The sequence below is a fragment of the Oryza sativa genome, chromosome 9 (assembly GCF_034140825.1).
Source record: "Oryza sativa Japonica Group chromosome 9, ASM3414082v1".
Taxonomy (NCBI): domain Eukaryota; kingdom Viridiplantae; phylum Streptophyta; class Magnoliopsida; order Poales; family Poaceae; genus Oryza; species Oryza sativa.
Window position 1 is genome coordinate 27,044,719 of NC_089043.1, and position 19,976 is coordinate 27,064,694.

The window sequence follows — 19,976 nt, forward strand, 5'->3', positions numbered from 1 at the left end:
CCAAGTCAGGTGTGTCAAGTAAATTGTTAACACCAGAGAAATATTAGCATCCTGAACTGGAGTATCATGTACACCCAATGCCATAGAAACAGGGGCATCATGCCCTACAGCAATGTCCCTTGTTCTTGTGAGCAAAGACAAAAACAGATGTTTCCAATTGATTAACCCACATATATATATGCATGTGCATCAATTTAATAGGTTTGGTATTATTGTCAATTATAACTTATTGCAGGTTTGCTATTTGTGAAAACAGGCAAGATTATGATGGTTAGCAGTGGACGGACCACGGAAATAGGAAGGAACAAGTAGAACAAAAACGAAAAACAATTACCTGGAGCCGTACGAAGATATTCTGATATCATACTGCTGATGTAGACCAAGCTAATGCCAAGAGTTCTTTCAGCGCCAAACTGAGCCACATCTTTTAGCCTCCTGTTCTTCATGTCGACAGCAAGCACCCAAGCATGGTCGTCCCATTGGTCGACCTTGGCCATGAGGCAAACAATGTCATTGGATTGCAAGCTGAGCGTTGGATGGCCCACGTGAAGTCTCTCCAAGGTTTGCTGAGGTGTGCCCTGTTGGTGATCCGAGAGCTTAGGCAGTAACTGAAAATTCATGGTGTTGGCATCAACAGAGAGATCGGAAGCAGAGAGGTTGCAATCCTGGCGCCACCCTTGCTTCCAAGGATTGGTGGCTGGTGCACTCCAAGTGGCAAGAGTCCAACCCTGAGAGATGTATGTGCCGTTGGTGATGGAGCCTGGCTTGACATGAATTCGCATCTGGGTGAAGTTGAATCGACCTTGGACAAGAGCAATGTCGTGGCTAAACCTTGGACATCCTGTCAGCTTGGTGTGTGCACTGAGTCTGAGTGGTGGCGGTAGCGGGAAGTAGCGGAGGAGCAGAGGGGTGTATGGGCAGGGAAGAAGGTCGCAGAAGAGAATACCACGGTTGAGGTCGACCCAGGCCATGGTGCCAGCTTCCCCTCCAACCGTGATGGTGTTGGTATTGACATGGATAAATGATGTTGGATCGACCAAACCATGAAGGGAGAGTGGATGGCAGGTCCAAGCATCTGCGCCGGCGCGGTAAAGGTAGAGGGCATACTCCAGGTTCCCTGATTGAAAGGTGTTACAGAGCACGGCGACGATGTAGGTACCGTCGTCAGGGCCGGTATGGGCGTGCAGGCCCAATCTTGTGGGATCATGGCGACGCCTGACCGAGCCACAGCGGAGGAGGCCAACCTCGCGGTCGAAGAAGCTGCAGACAGCAGCAGGGTGCGGGATCAAGCGCAACGACGAGGTGTGGGTGGTGGCCTAGTACATGAACAAGTCGCTGCATTTGGTATTAAAGCAGTTGCCGCGAGGGCCAATGGTGACGCGGATGAGGACGAGGTCGGCCTCCGTGGCCATGATGGTGGGCTCTGTGGCGAACTTGTAGGGATCCAATCTAGGACAGTGGACGCACATGTAGGAGACGCGCGGCGGAGGCGCCGTCCAGAAGGATACCTCGATGGGCTGGCCGGTCCTAGTCTTGGACCTGGCGGTGGTGGCGTTGCCGTGGTGGTTGGAGTTGGAGATGAAGGCGACGTAGTCGAGGAGGACCCAAGAGCTCCAACGCCTCCCACTCCTCGCTCTCACTCTCATCTCCTCCCATGATCAATCAATCTTAGTAGTAATTGTTATTAGATCAATCGCCGACGACTCCGGGGTTATTATCTAGGAGTAGCACTCACCTTCACCTTGGGGAATCATTCGGGATCGGATTTGGAGAGGCGGGGGATTTGGAAAGCGGAGTCGCCGGATTGAGGAGGGACAGTGGCGGCCGACAAGGAACACAATTATCCGCCCAACGAGACAGTCCAAATATTTGGCCTCCGACGAACCCACAAGTTCCGCCTGTGATTATCCGCCAAATATTGCACCGCCTCACAGCCACAGGTAGTACAAACGGAGCATTAAACTAAACATGTTAGTAAAAATGAAACAACACAGTGCATTACAACAAGCAATACACATGTAGGAGCACTAGTACAGCATATGTACAGTACTACCTGCTCTAGGATAGTGTAACAGACTTACATGTACATAAGCCAAAAAAAAACCTCTTTACTTTCATCATAGCTAACTGCAGTCAACATTATACATAGACATCTAGGAGAGACTAGAATTTACAGTCAGGATCCTCAAGTTTGATGAACCTCCCAGCATGCATTTCCAATATGTGATTCAGCTACCAACACAGGGAAGGATGACGTTCTTATCAAAGGTTGCAGCCAGTCGGAGATCTCTATCAGTAAAGGATGCAGACAAGTGAAGTGCTGCATCTCATGGATAACTTGGCCAACCAGATGTTCATACAAGGAATATCAACAGATCTGCAATTAGCAACAAGGTCAAAATTACGAACTCTTAAATAAAGGTGACCCAGTAGGCAAGCACACACTCCATTGAACTATACATAGAAATCCTTATGTTCTATTATGAGCTGACAGTCACCACAAACAAGCCATTCTGAACAGAACTTAGTTTGGCCAGCAACCGGTAACCGGACAGAATAATTCTAAATTTACATATGTAAAAATTAATATATTTTTTATTTAAATCCATATCATTCTGGCCAGTTACTACCCCGTAACCTGTCCCCGGCTCCAGACCATAACAAGCTAGTAACTGCCATGCTTAACATAACTAATGCTATCAGTTTAGAATCAGAAAACAGCAACGCCGTGTAAATTCAAATAATGACACCCAAAGTCAACGGTACTGTAGTCTCACTCAGATATATTAACAGCAACAGCACTCAGCTTGGACAAAACAAATTTTATATGTGCACTGAAGAGTTAGAACACATTATAATTGGAATATTGGATGGATCAGCTAATTAGACAGCAGACACCGTTTGATACATATTAACTCATCCGTTTGTTTTCAATGTGTCTATACAGATTGGGGAATACGATAAAATTGAGACTGAAGGATATGACGAGATAACAAAGACTGTCCAGTTCAATGGTTGCGAACGATACAATTTATCACTAATCAGCAAGTCTGCATTCAATTGAAACCAAAACCTTATTTAAGCTCAATTCGCTGATGTGGTACCAATCCAAGGTCTTGGTTATATATTTACATTGAAGGTAAACTCTGCAAGTAGCAACATACCTTGAAACCATGGACAGGAGTTGCCAGGTACGTTTTGTTTTGCTTGAAAAATGTAAATCAAGACTCCATTTTCTTAGCACCAAATAATGTGGTCAGAATTATCCAAGTATAAGCAAGTCAGATATTGAAAAACTTCTCCATGTTGATCTTATCAAGGCAAATCATGATATGACTCTTCAATATACAAATGGCTATGAGTCTGAACGAATCAACTGCGGCAGTGGAACCTTAATTAAAGATCTCAAACTATCCATAATATTAGCAAATGAAGGTCTCCGCCATGGCTCACTGTAACAGACAAAATTGCCGTTAGTCTCGCATGTCATTGCGAATTGATTCATATACAAAAATAGATGGGTCAATGCATACTTTGCCCAGCACGACTCAATTAATGCAGCCACTTGAGGATTTAAATCTTTTGGGATATCAAGTCTCCTGCCTTTAAAGCCTACAGCAGCGACTACCTGCAGAAAAACATAGCATCATGTAAAATGGTAAAAGTTTTTTTTTAAAAAAAATGATCTGCATAACTTCAGGAGTATACTTGCTTCTAGATAAGAAAAATATGTTATGCATGCATTGAATGATACCAAGGACTAATTGCATCACTTCATCAGCATGGACACAAAAAATTAGATAGAAGGGAATAATTACCTGGGCAGGATTCAGATTACACCATGGTTGTTGCATTGTCATAAGTTCCCATAGGATTACACCAAAACTGTAGACATCAGATTTCTCATTGGATGGTTCATCTCGGAGCACTTCAGGTGCCATCCATTCGGGCTAATATTTAAATGGAAAAAGAACAAGATAAGCCAAAGATGAATAATATTTTCAATGAAAAAGGGATTGAAGGGTGAACTTCTGAAGAATGGAAATGGTACTTACAGTTCCTGCCAAAGACTTGGAGGACAAAAAGGTGTTGGCTTTTAGTCGTGAAAGGCCAAAGTCACATACCTACAAAAGTTAAAAGGGTGAAAGGTAAGTGAAAAATACTGGGATTTATTCAATAACATGTAGTGTGGATAAGAATAAGAAATGGGGATTAGATCTGCTACAAACAAATCCATATAATGATTAATAATCTTTAAAACGATCACCTTAGCGATCCACAAAATAGTTGCACTAACACAATCATCTCAGATACAACCTCTGAGGAGGAGAAAAAAAAGAAACATGCCTGAACATCACATACTATGTCAAGTCAACGGCTATGTTAGCATTTTTTAGCACACTTAGCAGTCCTTGTAAGTACTTCCTTAAATATGTTTACAGAAAATCATGACCTATAAATATATATTTATCCATATTATTGAGTTTGCAGAAGCATCCTGCATTAAATGACTACAAGCTCCAAATACCCCCCACCTCAATAATAGAAGTGCTGTCCGTTATCAGTTAGCTGCCTATCAAATACTCACTAGAAGAACTCAATCCTTCTGCTCAGAAGGTAACAAGGAAAACATAATAATAATAATAAAAAGACAAGATTTAAAACGCATTAAAAATTGTGTACAGTACAGTAGTACAGCAAAAACCCAAAAGTTCACACAAATATCCATCACAAAAACTGACACCACAATTTCAGCAAGATCAACGTGATTTATAATCATCTACTCATGCACTCATAAAACATACTATCATACCCTGTCTAGCTGCAATCAGGTGTATAAGTTATGAAACATACTTTCACGGTATACTTCTTGTCAACTAGAAGATTTGGAGACTTCAAATCACGATGAACAATAGGAGGGCTACGTTTATGTAGATAGTTCATTCCCTTTGCCTGTCAAGCAACCAGAGATTACTTAAATAGTATGAATTCTTGTTTTGGGAGTTAAAAGTTCATGTGAAAGCAGGTAGACAAAAGTCACAAAAAAGAGAATATGAGATAATACAATACCACATCAAATGCCATGTTCAAGCGACGTCTTTCATCAAGAACTTCCTTCGCACCACTCCTGTGCAATAATTTGTACAAACTACCTCTGCAATGAAAAATGGCATCACTTGCTGGACACATTAAACTTGCTATCAAATGATTGAGATAATTAACGGAATAGCTTGAAGGCACATCACAACCATACCTTGACAAGTATTCTGTAACTATTGATAGGTTGGGAGGCTCAGTAACAGCACCCATGAAAAGAACAATATTTGGATGTCTCAGGCTTTTCATTATTGCAACCTATAACAATGAGAAGAAACTCATAAGGTGAGTACTAAGGATGGGGATGCTCTATAAATGCATAAACACGGCCAGGGCACAACACATTGTGGCTAGTAGCCATTCATTCAAGAAGCATAATACTATTTTTCAGGAATGAAGAAACATAATACTGGAAATAGCAAGCTCAAAGGCCTTTACCGCATCAAAGAAAAAGTTAAACAAACCTCTCTCATAAACTCCCTGAAGCGATCTGGATGAAAATCCTGCTCCATAAGTATCTTCACAGCAACATCCTATGGTAATACAAAGTTCATTCCAATATTGAGTCCAAAACATTCAGCACAAAGGGCTCATTCAGTTAAAAACACTGAACCATTAAGAGTTCAGTGAGGATTATCAATAAATAAAACATGCAAAAGGCATACCGATCCATTCCAGTCAGCACGATGAACTGTTCCAAATGAACCTGTAAGGAAAGTAAGTCTATGAACATCACAAAGTTGTACATTTAGTAGTCAAGATACATGCAATTATGTTAAGTCAACCATAACACAAGTATGACTAAAATGCTAAGATTGCTATAGAAAATGCTCTTTTATTTGGCAATGGGATAGAAATTCCTGAAATTTCAATTTTTATTTGCATGTACCTGCTCCAATCTTCTCCTTCAAAATCAATTCGTTCCATGGAATGATCAGATCATCCACAGCAAGTGAGAGATCACTGACTGTACTTCGTAAGTACTGATTCCCCTCTATTAATTTAAACTCTTTCTTTTTCTCAGCTTTCAAGTTGGAGGAAGTAATAAGCGGTAAAACTTCTCGGGGAGCCTCTGGCAGAATAGCATCTGAGCTTACAGCTGCTTGACCTACATAAAAAAAATGACTCAAGACAAACACACACACACACACACACACACACACATATCGAAGTATAGTGGTCATGCAACTGTTTATATCTTTGGACTTTCTAGCCTAGGCAGCAAAGTGATAATTTTGGAGTACATACTTTGTTGTGCCATTATATGGATATAAGCTGGTTCAGAAAAGAAGATATATTTAATAATAGTCAACAAAAGGAAACAGTTTGTTCACGAATCCTAGTAGATTGTCATGAGCTATATTACCTTTTACTGGCACCCAGCTGCTCATAATGTCATCCCTTGTGTCATGCTTTCTAGTAGAATACGGTTGGTCCATAGCAACTGCCGCATTACTATTAGCACCTGAAACATAAGAGATGTGGGGTCTGTGTCACACCTGATAGACTGCATAGACCTAACTATCCTAGATGACAATCCTCTTTTCGGCCTATAACGAATTACCAACTACTTCATGGAAAATTATATATGTGATGAAGCACTATTTTTTTTTTTGCGGGGGTGATGAAGCACTATTGACACTTAAACAGTGAAGAGATAAACTCAGAAAAAAGAAGTGATAAAAGTAATGAAGTTAAAAACCTGTGGAAGCTTCGTTAAATAAGAGATTGAGAGAGTGACAATCTGAGAAATACTGCTTGGCAACCGAGCTGAAATTTGATGTGATCTCCAATGACCTAAATTTTGGAGGCCGGAGAGGTGAGGGCACTGATAGTGAGTAGGGTCCATTGACAAACGAATCAGGATCAGATAATTGGCCTGGATCCCCAATTAGATCAACCAAATACTCCCTGCCAAAATGAAAATATAAAGAAAGATTTACAACATACACCAAGTCAATATCCTAGCAACCAATCAGCATTACAAAAATTACAGGTTGATATGGCAAATATTCCATGTGGCAGCAAAGCATAAGTTCATGGGTTATATTTACAAGAACACTTTGGTTACCATGTGACAGTAAGATCACCTGGGTAGAGAAATGCTGGTGTCTCAAAACTAGGTAATAGACAAGGTATTAAAAGGATAATCATTCACATATCTTCACAACTCACAAGGCATGTACCTTTCAAGCCCAAAGCGTACGAGGCAGGAGGTGGCATCATCACTTTTGCAGTATTTACAGCCCTTGACTACTCTGCATGGAACATTGACTTTATCTGCTAACATCTGCAATATACAGGCTTCAATAAGATATGACTCAAAACTCTCAAAGTAGGGAACACGTAAAACAATTATGACTATTCATCCTTGCCAAGCTATGTATTGACGATTCTACATGAATTCTGACAGAGGAGAAATGTGATTAATCATTAGCTGCTAAATTTTGGCTGCAGTTCTGTTTTTCATTTGTGCAAATTTCAACAAATGGGCAAAGAGGAAAGTAACTTAACATACACACACACAGGGAAAAAAAGAGAGAGAAGCCAAACGTACTTTAAATAGCAAAGAGCGGTGTTTGCAGAAACCGATAGGTAACTTTCCCAGATGGAGAACGATAGACCCTGTACTTGACTTGATAGCATCACTGCACTCTTTCCAGCGTGGAAGAAAACTCTCTTCATTGGAGGTTGTACCCCTTCATGATTGAAACAAAAAAAATAGTATTAGAAACCACAGAAACAAGACGATACAAAGACACTTTTGATGAGTAGATTAGTTGTACAATAGTCACCCCATTCTGGAAGACACAAGCTTGGCTAGCTGGTTTATCACATCCTTCATGTCGGCAGAACTGGACAAGAAGCTGGAAGCGTAATTCTCCAGCATACCTAAATCGAAATCGGTTCTTCTATCGATGAGAATGGCTTGCATGGAAGAATCATCTGGGCGGACAGACTTGAGTGAATCAATAGAAGGTATGCGGTTCTCCTCGAGTAGATCAGTGCAGAGTGACCAGACAAAGGGGTCCATGCCATGAATCAAGTAAAAACCATCTGGTATGGTATTGCTGTACGATAACGAGCCATTGACCTGAAATGTTAAAAAGAGGGCATCGAAGAGCTTGAGAAATGAGATTGATATAGCGGGTTTAGGAGCTCAGCAGAAGAGATAGAATTGCTGCAGGCTACTAGGATGGGTCGGATAGAGCAATCATGCATTCTGATCTCTAATCCAAATCAAGCTATGTGTGATGGTGTGTAAACAAATACTAGAAATAGATGGGAGTGGTGAAGAGATGAGGTGATCACCCAGAAGCGATGCGAGAGGGAGTCGGCAGAAGGCGTCGGGGGTGGGAGCGGGAAGGGCCCGGCGGTGGCGGTGGCAGAGTGGCCGGGGTCGAGGAAGGCGGGGTCGGCGGCGGAGGCGGCGTCGGCGCAGAGGCGGAGCGCGAGGGCGAGCTGGAGCTGGTACGTCTCCTCGGCCTGCTGCGCCCAGCTCTTGCAGGGGGAGCCCCCGGGGGCCCCGGCGGCGGGGGCGGCGGCGGAAGGGAGGTGGAAGGGGAAGTCGCTGGAGGCGGAGAGGGAGCTGCCGGCGCCGTAGCTGCTGCCGCTGGACTGGCGCTGGAGCACGGCGGCGTCGTCGGGGAACTGGGAGAGGAGGGAGTAGGAGGTGGTGCGGCGGCCGGTGACGGCGGGGAGGTCCATGGCGGCGGCGAAACCCTAGCCGTGGTGGTGATAGGTAATTTTGGTGGGAAATGCGTCGGGTCGGGTAGGGAGGGAGAGAGGCTGGCCGATGGTGTGGTGTGGCTGATCGTGATCGCATCGGTGGTGCGGAGCCCCGTAAAGTGAGGAGAGGTGAAAGCCGGCGCGCGCGGTCGCTGTTTGTCTCGAATCGAATCGAATCGGATCGTGTCTCGCTCGGTCGGATCCCTCCCACAAAGACGTACGGCTGCGGTGCGGTCGCCTTGCAGGAGGCAGGGAGGAACGGGTGCGATCACTCGCTGACTCTCTTCCAGGTTGCAATCCATCTTAGGCCCTGTTTATAGTTTTTTTTTAAAAAAAAAATTCACTCTGTCACATCGAATGTTTGACACATATATAGAGTATTAAATATAGATAAAAAATAATTACATAAATTACGTGTAAATTACGAGACGAATATTTTAAGTCTAATTACGCCATGATTTGATAATGTGGTACTAGAGTAATCATTTGCTAATAACGGATTAATTAGGCTTAATAAATTCATCTCGTAATTTACAGGTGGAATTTGTAATTTGTTTTGTTATTAGTCTACGTTTAATACTTTAAATGTGTGCCCATATATCCGATGTGACACGTAAAAACTTTTCACCCCTGAACTAAACAGGTCCTTATATGAATTTGACACATATATTGTTTTCTAGTGAAGTTACTTCCTAGCATTTCTCTATAGCAAAGTTGGATAGAATTGAAGTATTCTATAGTGATCCTAAACTATTTTGCTACCTAATACACGATTTGATTGAATATTTTCTAGTACAATAAATTTAAACAAAGAGCAAGGAGTGTCCAATCATATAAACTAGGTAGTAACATTTTCGATAAATGAGGTGTTTGTTTAATTTTGAAGTACCAGGTTGAGAGACACCTTTTTAATATAAACATCCAATCACATAAGTACAATGAGTAATCCAAGGCACAATTTTTAACAATTTGACCCTTTACAAAAACTTATTACAAGAATAAACCGTGTCAAAAACTTATTTAAAAAATGAACCACGAACTCAGTGCCATCGGAAGTGGCGTTGAGATCCAACATCTCAGCGCCACTATTTTTGGTGCTAACCTCCATCCGAGGTATCATAAGCTAGCCACATCATCAAGGGTCAGCGCCACTCTCATTGGCGCCGACCTTTTCAAAGCCTAAAAGGCTCTATTGGTGATTCCTACTTGAAATGTACTACTAGTGTAGTGGTTAGCTTCATTGGTTTTTAGCACTAGGTCTTGGGTTCGAAGCCTTGAGCTAGCAAATTTTTTGGGCATATAAGGGTAACGGTTGGTAGGGAAAAATATAATAAAAAAAAGTTACACGCATGGGTTCGAACCCGAGACCTTTGCTTTTGAAGGAAACCACCTCAACCACCGAGCTATCATAAAGGGAGGTTAAAATTTCAACCTATACAGAGGTCACCACCGAGCTATCATAAAGGGAGGTTAACATTTCAACCTATACAGAGGTCAACGCCAATGAGAGTGGCGCTGACCTTTGATGATGTGGCTAACTTATGACACCTCGGACTGAGTTTAGCGCCAAAATTGGTGGCGCTGAAATGTTAGATCTCAGCGCCAGTTCATTTTTGAAATAAATTTTTGACACGGTTTATTCTTATAATAAATTTTTGTAAAGAGTCAAACTGTCAAAATTTGTGAATCCAAGGAGTGTTTCAGACACGTTCACTGCAATCGCACCGCACCGCACCGCATCCCGCATCCCGCAGCAGGCCAGCAGCCGATCGCGAGTGTCTAGTAGTACTACTACTCGGCACCGAGAGCTGCATTCCCGAGCTCCAGGTTCCAGCAAAGTAGGGTTTAGGGTCCTTAGGTTTAGGAGGAGGAGGAGGAGGCGGCGGCGGTGAGAAGGAGAGTGGGATATGGACGGCGACGGCGACGACGGCGGCGACTGGACCAAGGTCACATATAAAAGTACCCCACCGTCCTCTGCCTCGAGTAGTGACAGCGGGGGACGCGGCCGCGGGCGCGGGCGCGGCGGCCGCGGCCGCGGGCGCCGTGGCGGCGGGCCCGGGCCCCGGTCCGGCAGGAATGGCGGCGGCTGGGACAAGCGTGGCAAGAATAGCAGCGGCAGCGACCACGAGAGTGTCGGAAGTGGAACCCCCCCCTGCAACTCCGTCGAGAGCTTCGACACCTGTACCCTCCCCTGTGCCTTCCCCGTCATCTACGTTCCCTGATTTCGCGGAGGAATACATCCGTCACTCCTTCCTGGTTAGGCTTACCCAATCTTCGGATGCCAGGGTGGCCGAGAGGTTCATGCAGTTTCTGGTCAAGTATGTTCTTTTCTCATTTACCTTCTTTGCGAATCTATCCATATGATGTATATTTGACTTAATATTTCTATTTCTATAGCTACACTGCCCCCGGCGATCAACTCCCATTTTACCCAACAGAAGCTAGAGCCCTTCTGCAAAGGAAAAACTCTGATTGTCATGAGTTGTTGGTGCACTTCGACCACCTGAGAGAGATGGACAAAATACTCGCCTTCCACATGTGCAACAACCAGAACAGGTAAATACATTTATATCTACTATGCACTGTGATAGTGTGGCCTCTTGAGTTTGCCTTGCTGAATCGATTTGTGGATCACGCTTACCTTGTTCTATTGGAGGTAGCAAGTCATCAAGGCCGAATCGTTTAGGTTTTTGTTCTTTTTTTAAAAAAAAACATTTGTATTTGATGCTTTTGGTGCTCTCATGATTGGGATTAATTTGGGTTGCGCGGGATTTATTTATATGGCTTGTGCATGTCAGATTTAACAGATGATTTAGCTATAGTTGATGTGTATACTGGTCTGATATGGATGGTTTAGAGTTAGCTTTGGTGTGCTGATAATGTACATTTAGCGTAGCTTCTTCATATTTAGCTCTGATTTTATTTGGATCTGATATTAGTATGAGGGCTGCCATTAATATTATGTGTAGAGTAGCATGGGTGATTTTGTTTTAGTGGTGCTGGAGTAGATTTTTATGAGGCCATGACGTGTGGTTAGAAGTTTTTGGACACTTTTTCTTGTGACCCATGATGGCTGAAGGGGTGAATGGGTTCATGGAATTTGTATGTGTGTTATTTGTTCATGGTATTAAAGAGTCATTATGTATTTTTTTATTTTATAACTGTAAATAGGCATCTAAGCATGACTCTGGTATCTGAATATACTAGTGCAGGTGTTATCTAATCATACACTGGTATCTCAACAGTGTTCTCTAATCATAAAGTGCTGTCATCTAAGATCTGAATTGTGTTATTTAAATAGGTTAGTTATATCATGAAATAGTGCTATTGAAATGTGACCTGATATTGCCTTGTTGGCTGTTGCTTGTTCTACTTTCTTCAAATTCTATCAGTATGTTTTGCTTTTCATTTCCTGCATTTTCAGGGATGCCTTATATTCTGATAGAACATTAAAGAATGAGTAAATTATTTTTACTCTAAAATTAGAAAAATTAACAAGATTTTGAGCTCTGTTATACTTGCAGAGGTACATGCTGAGTAGCATTTTGTGCTAAACAAATTGGAATGAATTGTATGCACAAGATTCAATTCCAGATGCAATGGAGCTGCAATTTTTCATTTTCTTAAATCTTTTATTTGACTTGAGTGTATGATTCTGTCCGGGGACTGTGTTGTTGTTTCTCTCCCTTTCTTCGATGTGTCTGTTGTGAATTTTACTTCTCTCTGATTGTTTACTGCTTCTTAGGATATTCTGCACTTATGAGATTATGTATCAGTCACAGATTAAAGTTAGTAGGAAAAAAATTAGAGCTTGGATTATTGTATGGGAAGTGTCTGAACTAGTCAGTGCAACTATAGTCTTTATATTGTGAGCTAAATTTCTCTAGGTTATGTAGATTTTGGGAAACATAGGCATATAAGATTTCAAGAGGTATCTATATCAACATTGAGCATATAATATCCGAACATAACTGCATAAGCATCATATATTGATATTTATGCTTTAAATTTGTTCTTGTGAGAAGATTTCTGGTTGAGTTCACGTGATGTAGTCTTGATCACGGGATTGTTTTGCTTTTCTGAGAAGCTTTCTTGTCTCTCTCTGATGTTGGGCTTTTATTTGCAGTCTATTAGGCTCAGCGGTCTGAAAAGTGTTTGGGCTTGTCAACATGGTTGAGATGTTTTTTGGGCTCTGTATGGACTTCTTTTGGGTTTTGGTTGTTTGTTGGGCTTGTTTTTAACTAGTCTTTCATGATTGATTGTCTATATTTGTGGGCTGTTTAATGTGCTGCAGTACAATTATATTTGGGCCTGAGATTATATTTGGGTTTTTCAACTAGTCTTTTCTTATTGCTCACATGATCTCTCTCTTTCAGGCTAGCTCCCATACTATCGTGTGTTGCATCACAGTTCCTTCTGAACATCTCCCTTCAAGATGACGTCTCAGAAGAAACTCGCGAGGAGAAAGTGATAAAGCACAAGCCAACGATTGAATCTAAAGTGATACTCAGATTTATCGGCATGCCAAATTACAGGTACTCCCTCCGTCGCAAAATATAACAACTTCTAGCACTCAGAATTTGTCCTAAAATATAACAACTTCTCCACTAACATTCTCTTCCCAACCAATCACAACTCTCCACCAATCCATTCACTTTTCCCACCTACCTCCATTTCTCGACCAATCACAACATCTTCCCATTTAATTCTACCTACTTTCTTAATAATTGTGTCCAACCCTAAAACTTCTTATATTTTGGGATAGAGGTAGTAACTGATTAATATCATTTAGTGTCCATTAAAAGGAATATATATTTTTCAAATAAATGTATTTATATTGAATTCACTTGCAGGATTACCACTCTGAAAGAATTCCTGGTGAAAAATCAGGATGCACTTGTTGAAAAAGTGAGGCTCTTTTCAAAGGATAATGTGCTGGTACCAGCAAAACTTGGAAGCTCATTATTCCAATGTTGCATCTTGCACCTCATTGCAAACCATAAGATGGGAGTTAGCTGGAACGGAGAATTTGAGCTAACTGATTGGGAAATATCTGATGATATGGTATCTCTAAAAAAGGTTCACCATGGGCCTTTACCTGATGACTCAAAAGTTGCAGATCTTGAGAAGCTGGTGGATTTATTGGCTCCGTTCTTTTTGAAGAAGGGCTCTCCCTTATTCTTCAAACAATTGAAGGACGATGTGACCCTTACATCTAGAACATTGGTCAGTGCTAGTGATTGGGAATGGTTCTGGGATTATCTTGGCTCACATGTGTTCTATATGCCTCCAGTCGCTCGACTGCATCTTATCAAAGACCTCTTTGTGGCTATCAAAACATTCAAATTGACTTGGGTGAAACCTTTCTCCACTGTACTTCTAGATTTTACTGAATTTGGTGATTGGACAATTGGCCCCATGAGTAAGACAGATGGGCAGGAGTCCATCTATTACAAGGTTTTTTGGCACAAGGTTAAGCCGGAGGATATTGATCCAAAAAACCCAAAGTACTGGCCCAATTACGGTGACCTGCTAAGTTTTATCCGTAATCTGATTGAACATTTGGATGAACACAAACACGTATGCTCTCTCTCTCTCCCTCCCTCTCTCTCTCTCTCTCTCTATTTGACAGTTGACACTGTTGTGTTTCGACATCTGTAGGAGGAGAATATTACTGATATTGTTGACGCTGAGCTCTTTGCATCCAACAGTTACCAAGATTTTCTCCCACAATTTCTGCAGCGTGTTTCTTCAGCCTGTCTAATGCAGGGCAAGTAAGTTCTGTTTTTGTGTGTGTACCAGTATTCATCTGAACTTGTTTATCAACAAGTTATATGTAATTTTTGTAGGTTTAAATCATCTTGGGATGCCTTCAAGGGTTCCGGTGAGACTAATTTAAATATTTTTGTTCTCTTTTGAACAAGCTGCATTATATTGCTTCTAGATTATTATAAATAACACTAACATGTTAGTTTATGTTCTTGCTACAATTGAGTAATCTCAGGTCGATGTGATATTTCAGGCAACGTCAACCTGGCTGCATAGGTTGTGATGACAAATCGACTACTAAGAACTGAGGAAGTGATTGATGGAAAAAGAAACTAAATTGCTCATGATACTTTTTTTGGCCATAGTGAGATGAAGTGCTTTTAGCAATGAACCTTGTTACATTTTTTGGATGTAGGATTGATAGATCTCTTGTGGCTTATGTCAGACTCAACATGTTTAGAATGATAATTGATTTTCACACTTGACAGTGACGACTATGGCTTACATGTTCAGACTGGCAATTGATCTGGCCAGATATGTCATGGTTTATATAGAAGAGTTAACATGTTCATGTTGACAAATGATGCAGCCATTAGGCAGTTGACGATGGAGGTCTCACTTGGTATAACAAGAGAGTTGGATGATTGCTGTAGGCCCAAGCTTCCCTGTGTAGTATGCTCTTTTGGCTGTTGATAAGTCGGGTACTGGATCGAAAGCTGAAAATCCCAGCATGCAAAGACCTTGTTATGATCCTTCTGAAAAGTTGGTCCTTCGTACTTTGTGGATATTAGGAATAGTTCAAGCTGATACCACCTCCGTATATTATAGGGCATTTTTCTTTTGGAAATATGAATATATTAATATAGTTTTTTTTTAGAGAAACCGAGAGATTTATATTACCAAACCAGTAGAATCACTAGGTACCAGCCGTTCCAGACCAGGTGGGCAGGCGGGCAGCCTGCCCAGGAAGACACGGTCTGGAGATTAAAGCCATACGCGGCAAGCTCATGCGCCACCTTATCAATACTAGATCTTGGGGCGCGCCTTTGCGCGCCGCCTGAACGTGCAGCGAAGCAATCAAGCAGGAAACAGTAGTGACGCTATGAACGCGGGCATAGAGCATTATATAAACACTTATAAACAGGTGCATCAGCACAACCTAGCAGCTAGCACACAAGTGTTCATACAGGTATTTTACTGGTCTAATAGTAATAAGTACATATATATATAGATGGTGCTTGACATTTGTAGGACAGCACAAACTACATGATAAGCACGTAAGGTGCAGAACTAATTAGCATAGTAATAGTGCTAGGGGTGGAAAGCGGTCCATGTCCATTGTGATCACCGTGTTTACTGGTAACAAAAGGATGCATCTAACATAACCATGAGTATTGTTATGTTGTTTAGAGAACATCGACATTAGCTTGCAGGCAAGTTGTTTTATAGAAGTGGAAGATGCAGACTGATTCGAGATATATGTCATTGTTTGGCTGCGAAGTCTGCCCATCCTTTCATCAAGTTGCAGCGACCGTCTGGTGACGTGGAAAATCATGTTGGTTGAAATACCTCCTGCTACTTGAACTTTAATGTTGATGGGATAGCTATACTTCAGTGTTGGAGGTGTCTGGTACCCCTGCATTTAATAGTTGATTAGTAATATATATATTTCATTATCACATCCACCCAAAATCCCTTATATTTATCTAGTTGTATTGACAATGATAAAAAAAAATAATAATTACTACCGCATAGTAATCAAATATGGAAGGTAAAATGAAACAGATTAGTAAAGAAAAGAAAAGTTATCAAAGCTCTTACTGATAATTAGCAAAACAAGAGTTATATGCTAGCCAAATATTTCAGTTGACTGCAGACACTAACCTGAAAGCATAGGTCATTTAGGTATAATTAACTAAAGAGATTGCAGCTAGGATCAGGGCATCTGCAGTCACACAGCTTGGGCATCATTATCTACATCAAGCAAATCTCCAAGCAAATTCAGGTAAGGCCGTGTTTAGTTCACCCCCAACTACCCCAAACTTTCAACTTTCCATCACATCACATCACATCAAAAACTTTCTTACACATATAAACTTCCAAGTTTTTTTCTAAACTTATAACTTTCTCCAAACTTTTAACTTTTTTCAGGAACTAAACACACCCTAAAGGAGAACAACTTTACACAAAATGGACATCAAAATCATACTAAACAGGCAGGGGCCGGGTGTCTGTTCGAAGTTACTGATGTCCCCCTCATGCAGAAAGCTGAAAAATAAATCTTTGCTTGGTAACAAACCGGCTACCACTGGCATTCTAGTAACATCTAATCTAACATGATTAAAGTACGAAGTCATGATAATACTATAATCAGTATTTCTTATTGGAAACCAACCCACAAACAACGAGTAATTCATACATGAAGCAAGAACCAAACATACCAGGTTAGTCGAGATGGAGGCGGCCTGTCACCGGGATGGTCTTGACAAGGACGAGGTGGTGGCCAGAGTCAGAGTAGGCAGTAGAGGTCCAGCCGACGAGCGTCGTCGTATCCAGGAGTTTTCTCAAAGCCGACGAAACAGAGCCGGTGATGCAATATGTATGTTGAGCTACACAGATTTAGCATGTTACAGCACACCTTGCTATTTCCAGTATTTCATATGATCTAAGGTTTGTTCACATAACATAAAAATATTTTCCATCTTTACATTCTTACATACAAATGAAAGCACGGTTATATCTTATTTTGCGCTAAACTAAACTACAGTATCATGGTTAAATCAGCAAAAATCTATGTGTTGATAGCTCGTTCCAAAAAGACACCATCCTGAATACGAAAAAAAGCAGCACCATCAGAACAATCCACATGAAACAATTGCATTTTTTTTTAATTCATTAGCCCTTGTGTACGCTGTGCATGACAAAGAAATATGTGGTCATGCACTCATGCGTTCGTAGGTTAGTCAATGCATTTATGTAACATTAGATTCTATTGTTGACTTTCTAGATCTTTTATATTTCCTTCTAAAATGAAATGTAAATGCATCTTTCATATAATATTGATTATTTAGAAACCCAACTATTACAAAGTATTAGTTTTGCTTGAAGAAGCTTACATTAGTAAGCATGTTGAAGTTCTCCAAAGCTTGAACCTACAAAACCTGGCCTCGAACATTCGTATACTCAGAGTTCCACTTTCTGTGGAAAAGATGTCAGTTAACGACCATATAAATCATAACGGTCCTAGTTATACCCTCAATACAAAATCAATGCTTAGTGAGGTTGAATAACGAGGTTGTTACTACAAGATAATACACCTGAAGTGCTGTCAGATAGTTATGGATTGAAAACATTTAGATAGTGCATGAACCGAGTTACCTGAATAATTGACAAAGCAATTAAGGACATATCACATAAGATTTGTTCTACAATGATTTCTCTTAATTCCAAATAGCACATGCACATAATGTAGAGTTAGCTTGATCCATTCAAGAAGATCTAAATAACCCAATTTCACATAAATCATATAAGCAACAGCACTGACTATTTGTGTTCATATGAAAAAACTATAATTGATTTGAAGACATGGACCAGCTGCTGGTCATAGGATGATCACTCTGTATCCTTGCCTAACATGTGCTGAAAATGATTAGGATAGCAAAATCTGCATAATAAAAAAATTACTTAAGGGGAAATTAGTATGTTGTGTAGCCAGAAGCAAAGATTATCTATTAAACAACGCTAAAATTCAAGCTAGCTAGAGTGGCGTGCCTTGAGAAACCATTGCATCAATAACGATAACAATGGCATGCAAGAAATGGTTAGATTGCATCAGAATAGGCAGATGTACCATAATTAGACCGATAAATTTGAGAAAATAATTCCGTAGATGATAACTATAGATGGGAGAAACCATGGTAACGTGCAGGCTAAAATATATTGAGTAGGAAATCTAGCATCCATATACAAATAATATTGGCATATCGGATAGAACCTATTGCAAATACCGGAATTGCGACATCAAACGTCGACAGAGCTGATAAAGCACCAGAACCAGATGGCTTCACTGGGGCATTCTTTAAAGTTTGTTGGGAAATCATCAAGGAGGACATCCCACTGGTGTTCAACTCCATCTTCAATCTTAGGTGTGCGCACCTCAACCTAATCAACTCAGCGAACATTGTCCTAATCCCAAAAAAGGATGGGGCCGAGAGTGTTTCGAACTACAGACCGATTAGCCTGATCCATAGCATTGCCAAGATCTTCTCAAAGTTGCTTGCGTTGCGTCTTAGGCCCCACATGCATGCCTTGATCTCGGTCAACCAAAGTGCTTTCATAAAAGGGAGAAGTATCCATGACAACTTCCTTTTCGTGCGGAACATGGCCAGAAGATATCATCGCTTGAGACGGGCAATGTTGCTTTTCAAGCTTGACATAACGAAGGCTTTCGACTCGGTGTGTTGGGATTACCTCCTGGCCTTGCTGCAGCAAAGGGGCTTCCCGACGAGGTGGGTGGATTGGCTAGGGGCTCTGCTATCCACTTCCACCTCCCAAGTCCTCCTCAATGGCTCGCCGGGGCAACGAATCAAGCATGGAAGAGGACTTCGGCAAGGGGACCCCCTCTCGCCGCTTCTCTTCATTTTGGCTCTACAGCGTATTCTCTCCAAGGCAATAGAGCTAGGCTCAATCTCAAAACTTCGGGGAAGAACGACTCGAGTGCGGATCTCGATGTATGCAGATGATGCTGTCATCTTCATTAATCCCACCTGAGGCGATGTCACGGCTTTCGCGGACATCCTACATCGTTTCGGCACAGCCACTGGACTTGTCACCAACCTTCAAAAATCACAGGTCGTGGCCATCAGATGTGACAGCATAGACCTGACCGAGGTCCTCCAGGGCATCCCAGTAATGAGGGCAAATTTTCCCCTAAAATACTTGCGCCTCCCCCTAGTTCTGGGAAGGATGCGGAAAACGGACTTACAACCGGTCTTCGACAAGATATCAAGGAGGGTTGCAAGCTGGAGGGGCAAGAACATGGGAGCTGCCGGGAGTACCACACTCGTCAAATCTGTGCTCTCAGCGCAGCCAATTTACCTCCTGACTGCCTTGAAGGTGACAAAGGAGTCTTTGGAGCAACTAGACAAGCAGCGACGACGATTCCTCTGGGCAGGCACGGGTGATATCACCAGGGGAAAATGTAAAGTCAATTGGATAAAGACGTGTTTGCCGACCAGCCAGGGGGGCTTGGGAGTCCTAAATCTGGACAAGTTCACAAGGGCCTTGAGATTGCGATGGCTTTGGCATGAATGGAAGGATCCTACCAAGCCGTGGGTGGGACTGGACACGCCTTGTGACGGTTTAGACAAGGACCTTTTTGC

General features: G+C 41.7%; 2 protein-coding genes across 4 annotated transcripts; one reads left to right on the top strand and one right to left on the bottom strand.

The window, feature by feature from the left end:
• Positions 1–1,957: 1,957 nt before the first annotated feature.
• On the bottom strand, positions 1,958–8,915 carry LOC9270313 (serine/threonine-protein kinase CTR1). The gene is made up of 17 exons (XM_015756118.3): positions 8,410–8,915; positions 7,893–8,191; positions 7,655–7,796; positions 7,284–7,387; positions 6,800–7,008; positions 6,464–6,562; positions 5,987–6,205; positions 5,763–5,803; positions 5,562–5,630; positions 5,255–5,355; positions 5,071–5,155; positions 4,855–4,953; positions 4,056–4,124; positions 3,819–3,950; positions 3,534–3,628; positions 3,165–3,452; positions 1,958–2,377 (listed from the first exon to the last, which is right to left on the bottom strand). The coding sequence occupies exons 1-16, from the start codon at positions 8,803–8,805 to the stop codon at positions 3,356–3,358; spliced, it is 2,256 nt and encodes a 751-aa protein (XP_015611604.1). The 5' UTR covers positions 8,806–8,915; the 3' UTR covers positions 1,958–2,377; positions 3,165–3,355.
• Positions 8,916–10,649: 1,734 nt separating this feature from the next.
• LOC107276297 (uncharacterized) lies at positions 10,650–15,176 on the top strand. 3 transcript variants are annotated; one of them, XM_026020183.2, is made up of 7 exons: positions 10,650–11,144; positions 11,224–11,382; positions 13,203–13,361; positions 13,680–14,406; positions 14,488–14,600; positions 14,676–14,710; positions 14,831–15,176. In XM_026020183.2, exons 1-7 carry the CDS (start codon positions 10,903–10,905, stop codon positions 14,869–14,871), a joined length of 1,476 nt encoding a protein of 491 aa, XP_025875968.1. In that variant the 5' UTR covers positions 10,650–10,902; the 3' UTR covers positions 14,872–15,176. The 3 variants fall into 3 exon arrangements, with proteins under 3 accessions (XP_025875968.1, XP_015611325.1, XP_025875969.1); XM_015755839.3 differs by having other exon boundaries at positions 14,849–15,176; XM_026020184.2 differs by having other exon boundaries at positions 10,766–11,144; positions 14,538–14,600; positions 14,849–14,883.
• Positions 15,177–19,976: the final 4,800 nt, after the last annotated feature.

What these genes read in the sequence shown, in the direction of transcription:
- LOC9270313 (XM_015756118.3), bottom strand. Translation starts at nt 8,805, where the DNA reads ATGGACCTCCCCGCCGTCACCGGCCGCCGCACCACCTCCTACTCCCTC. An exon ending in ACCGCTCTTTGCTATTTAAA is followed by an intron (nt 7,388 to 7,654) that starts GTACGTTTGGCT and finishes TGTATATTGCAG; the next exon opens with ATGTTAGCAGATAAAGTCAA. An exon ending in ATTGAGTCGTGCTGGGCAAA is followed by an intron (nt 3,453 to 3,533) that starts GTATGCATTGAC and finishes TGTCTGTTACAG; the next exon opens with TGAGCCATGGCGGAGACCTT.
- LOC107276297 (XM_026020183.2), top strand. Translation starts at nt 10,903, where the DNA reads ATGGCGGCGGCTGGGACAAGCGTGGCAAGAATAGCAGCGGCAGCGACC. An exon ending in ATCGGCATGCCAAATTACAG is followed by an intron (nt 13,362 to 13,679) that starts GTACTCCCTCCG and finishes ATTCACTTGCAG; the next exon opens with GATTACCACTCTGAAAGAAT. An exon ending in GCCTGTCTAATGCAGGGCAA is followed by an intron (nt 14,601 to 14,675) that starts GTAAGTTCTGTT and finishes TAATTTTTGTAG; the next exon opens with GTTTAAATCATCTTGGGATG.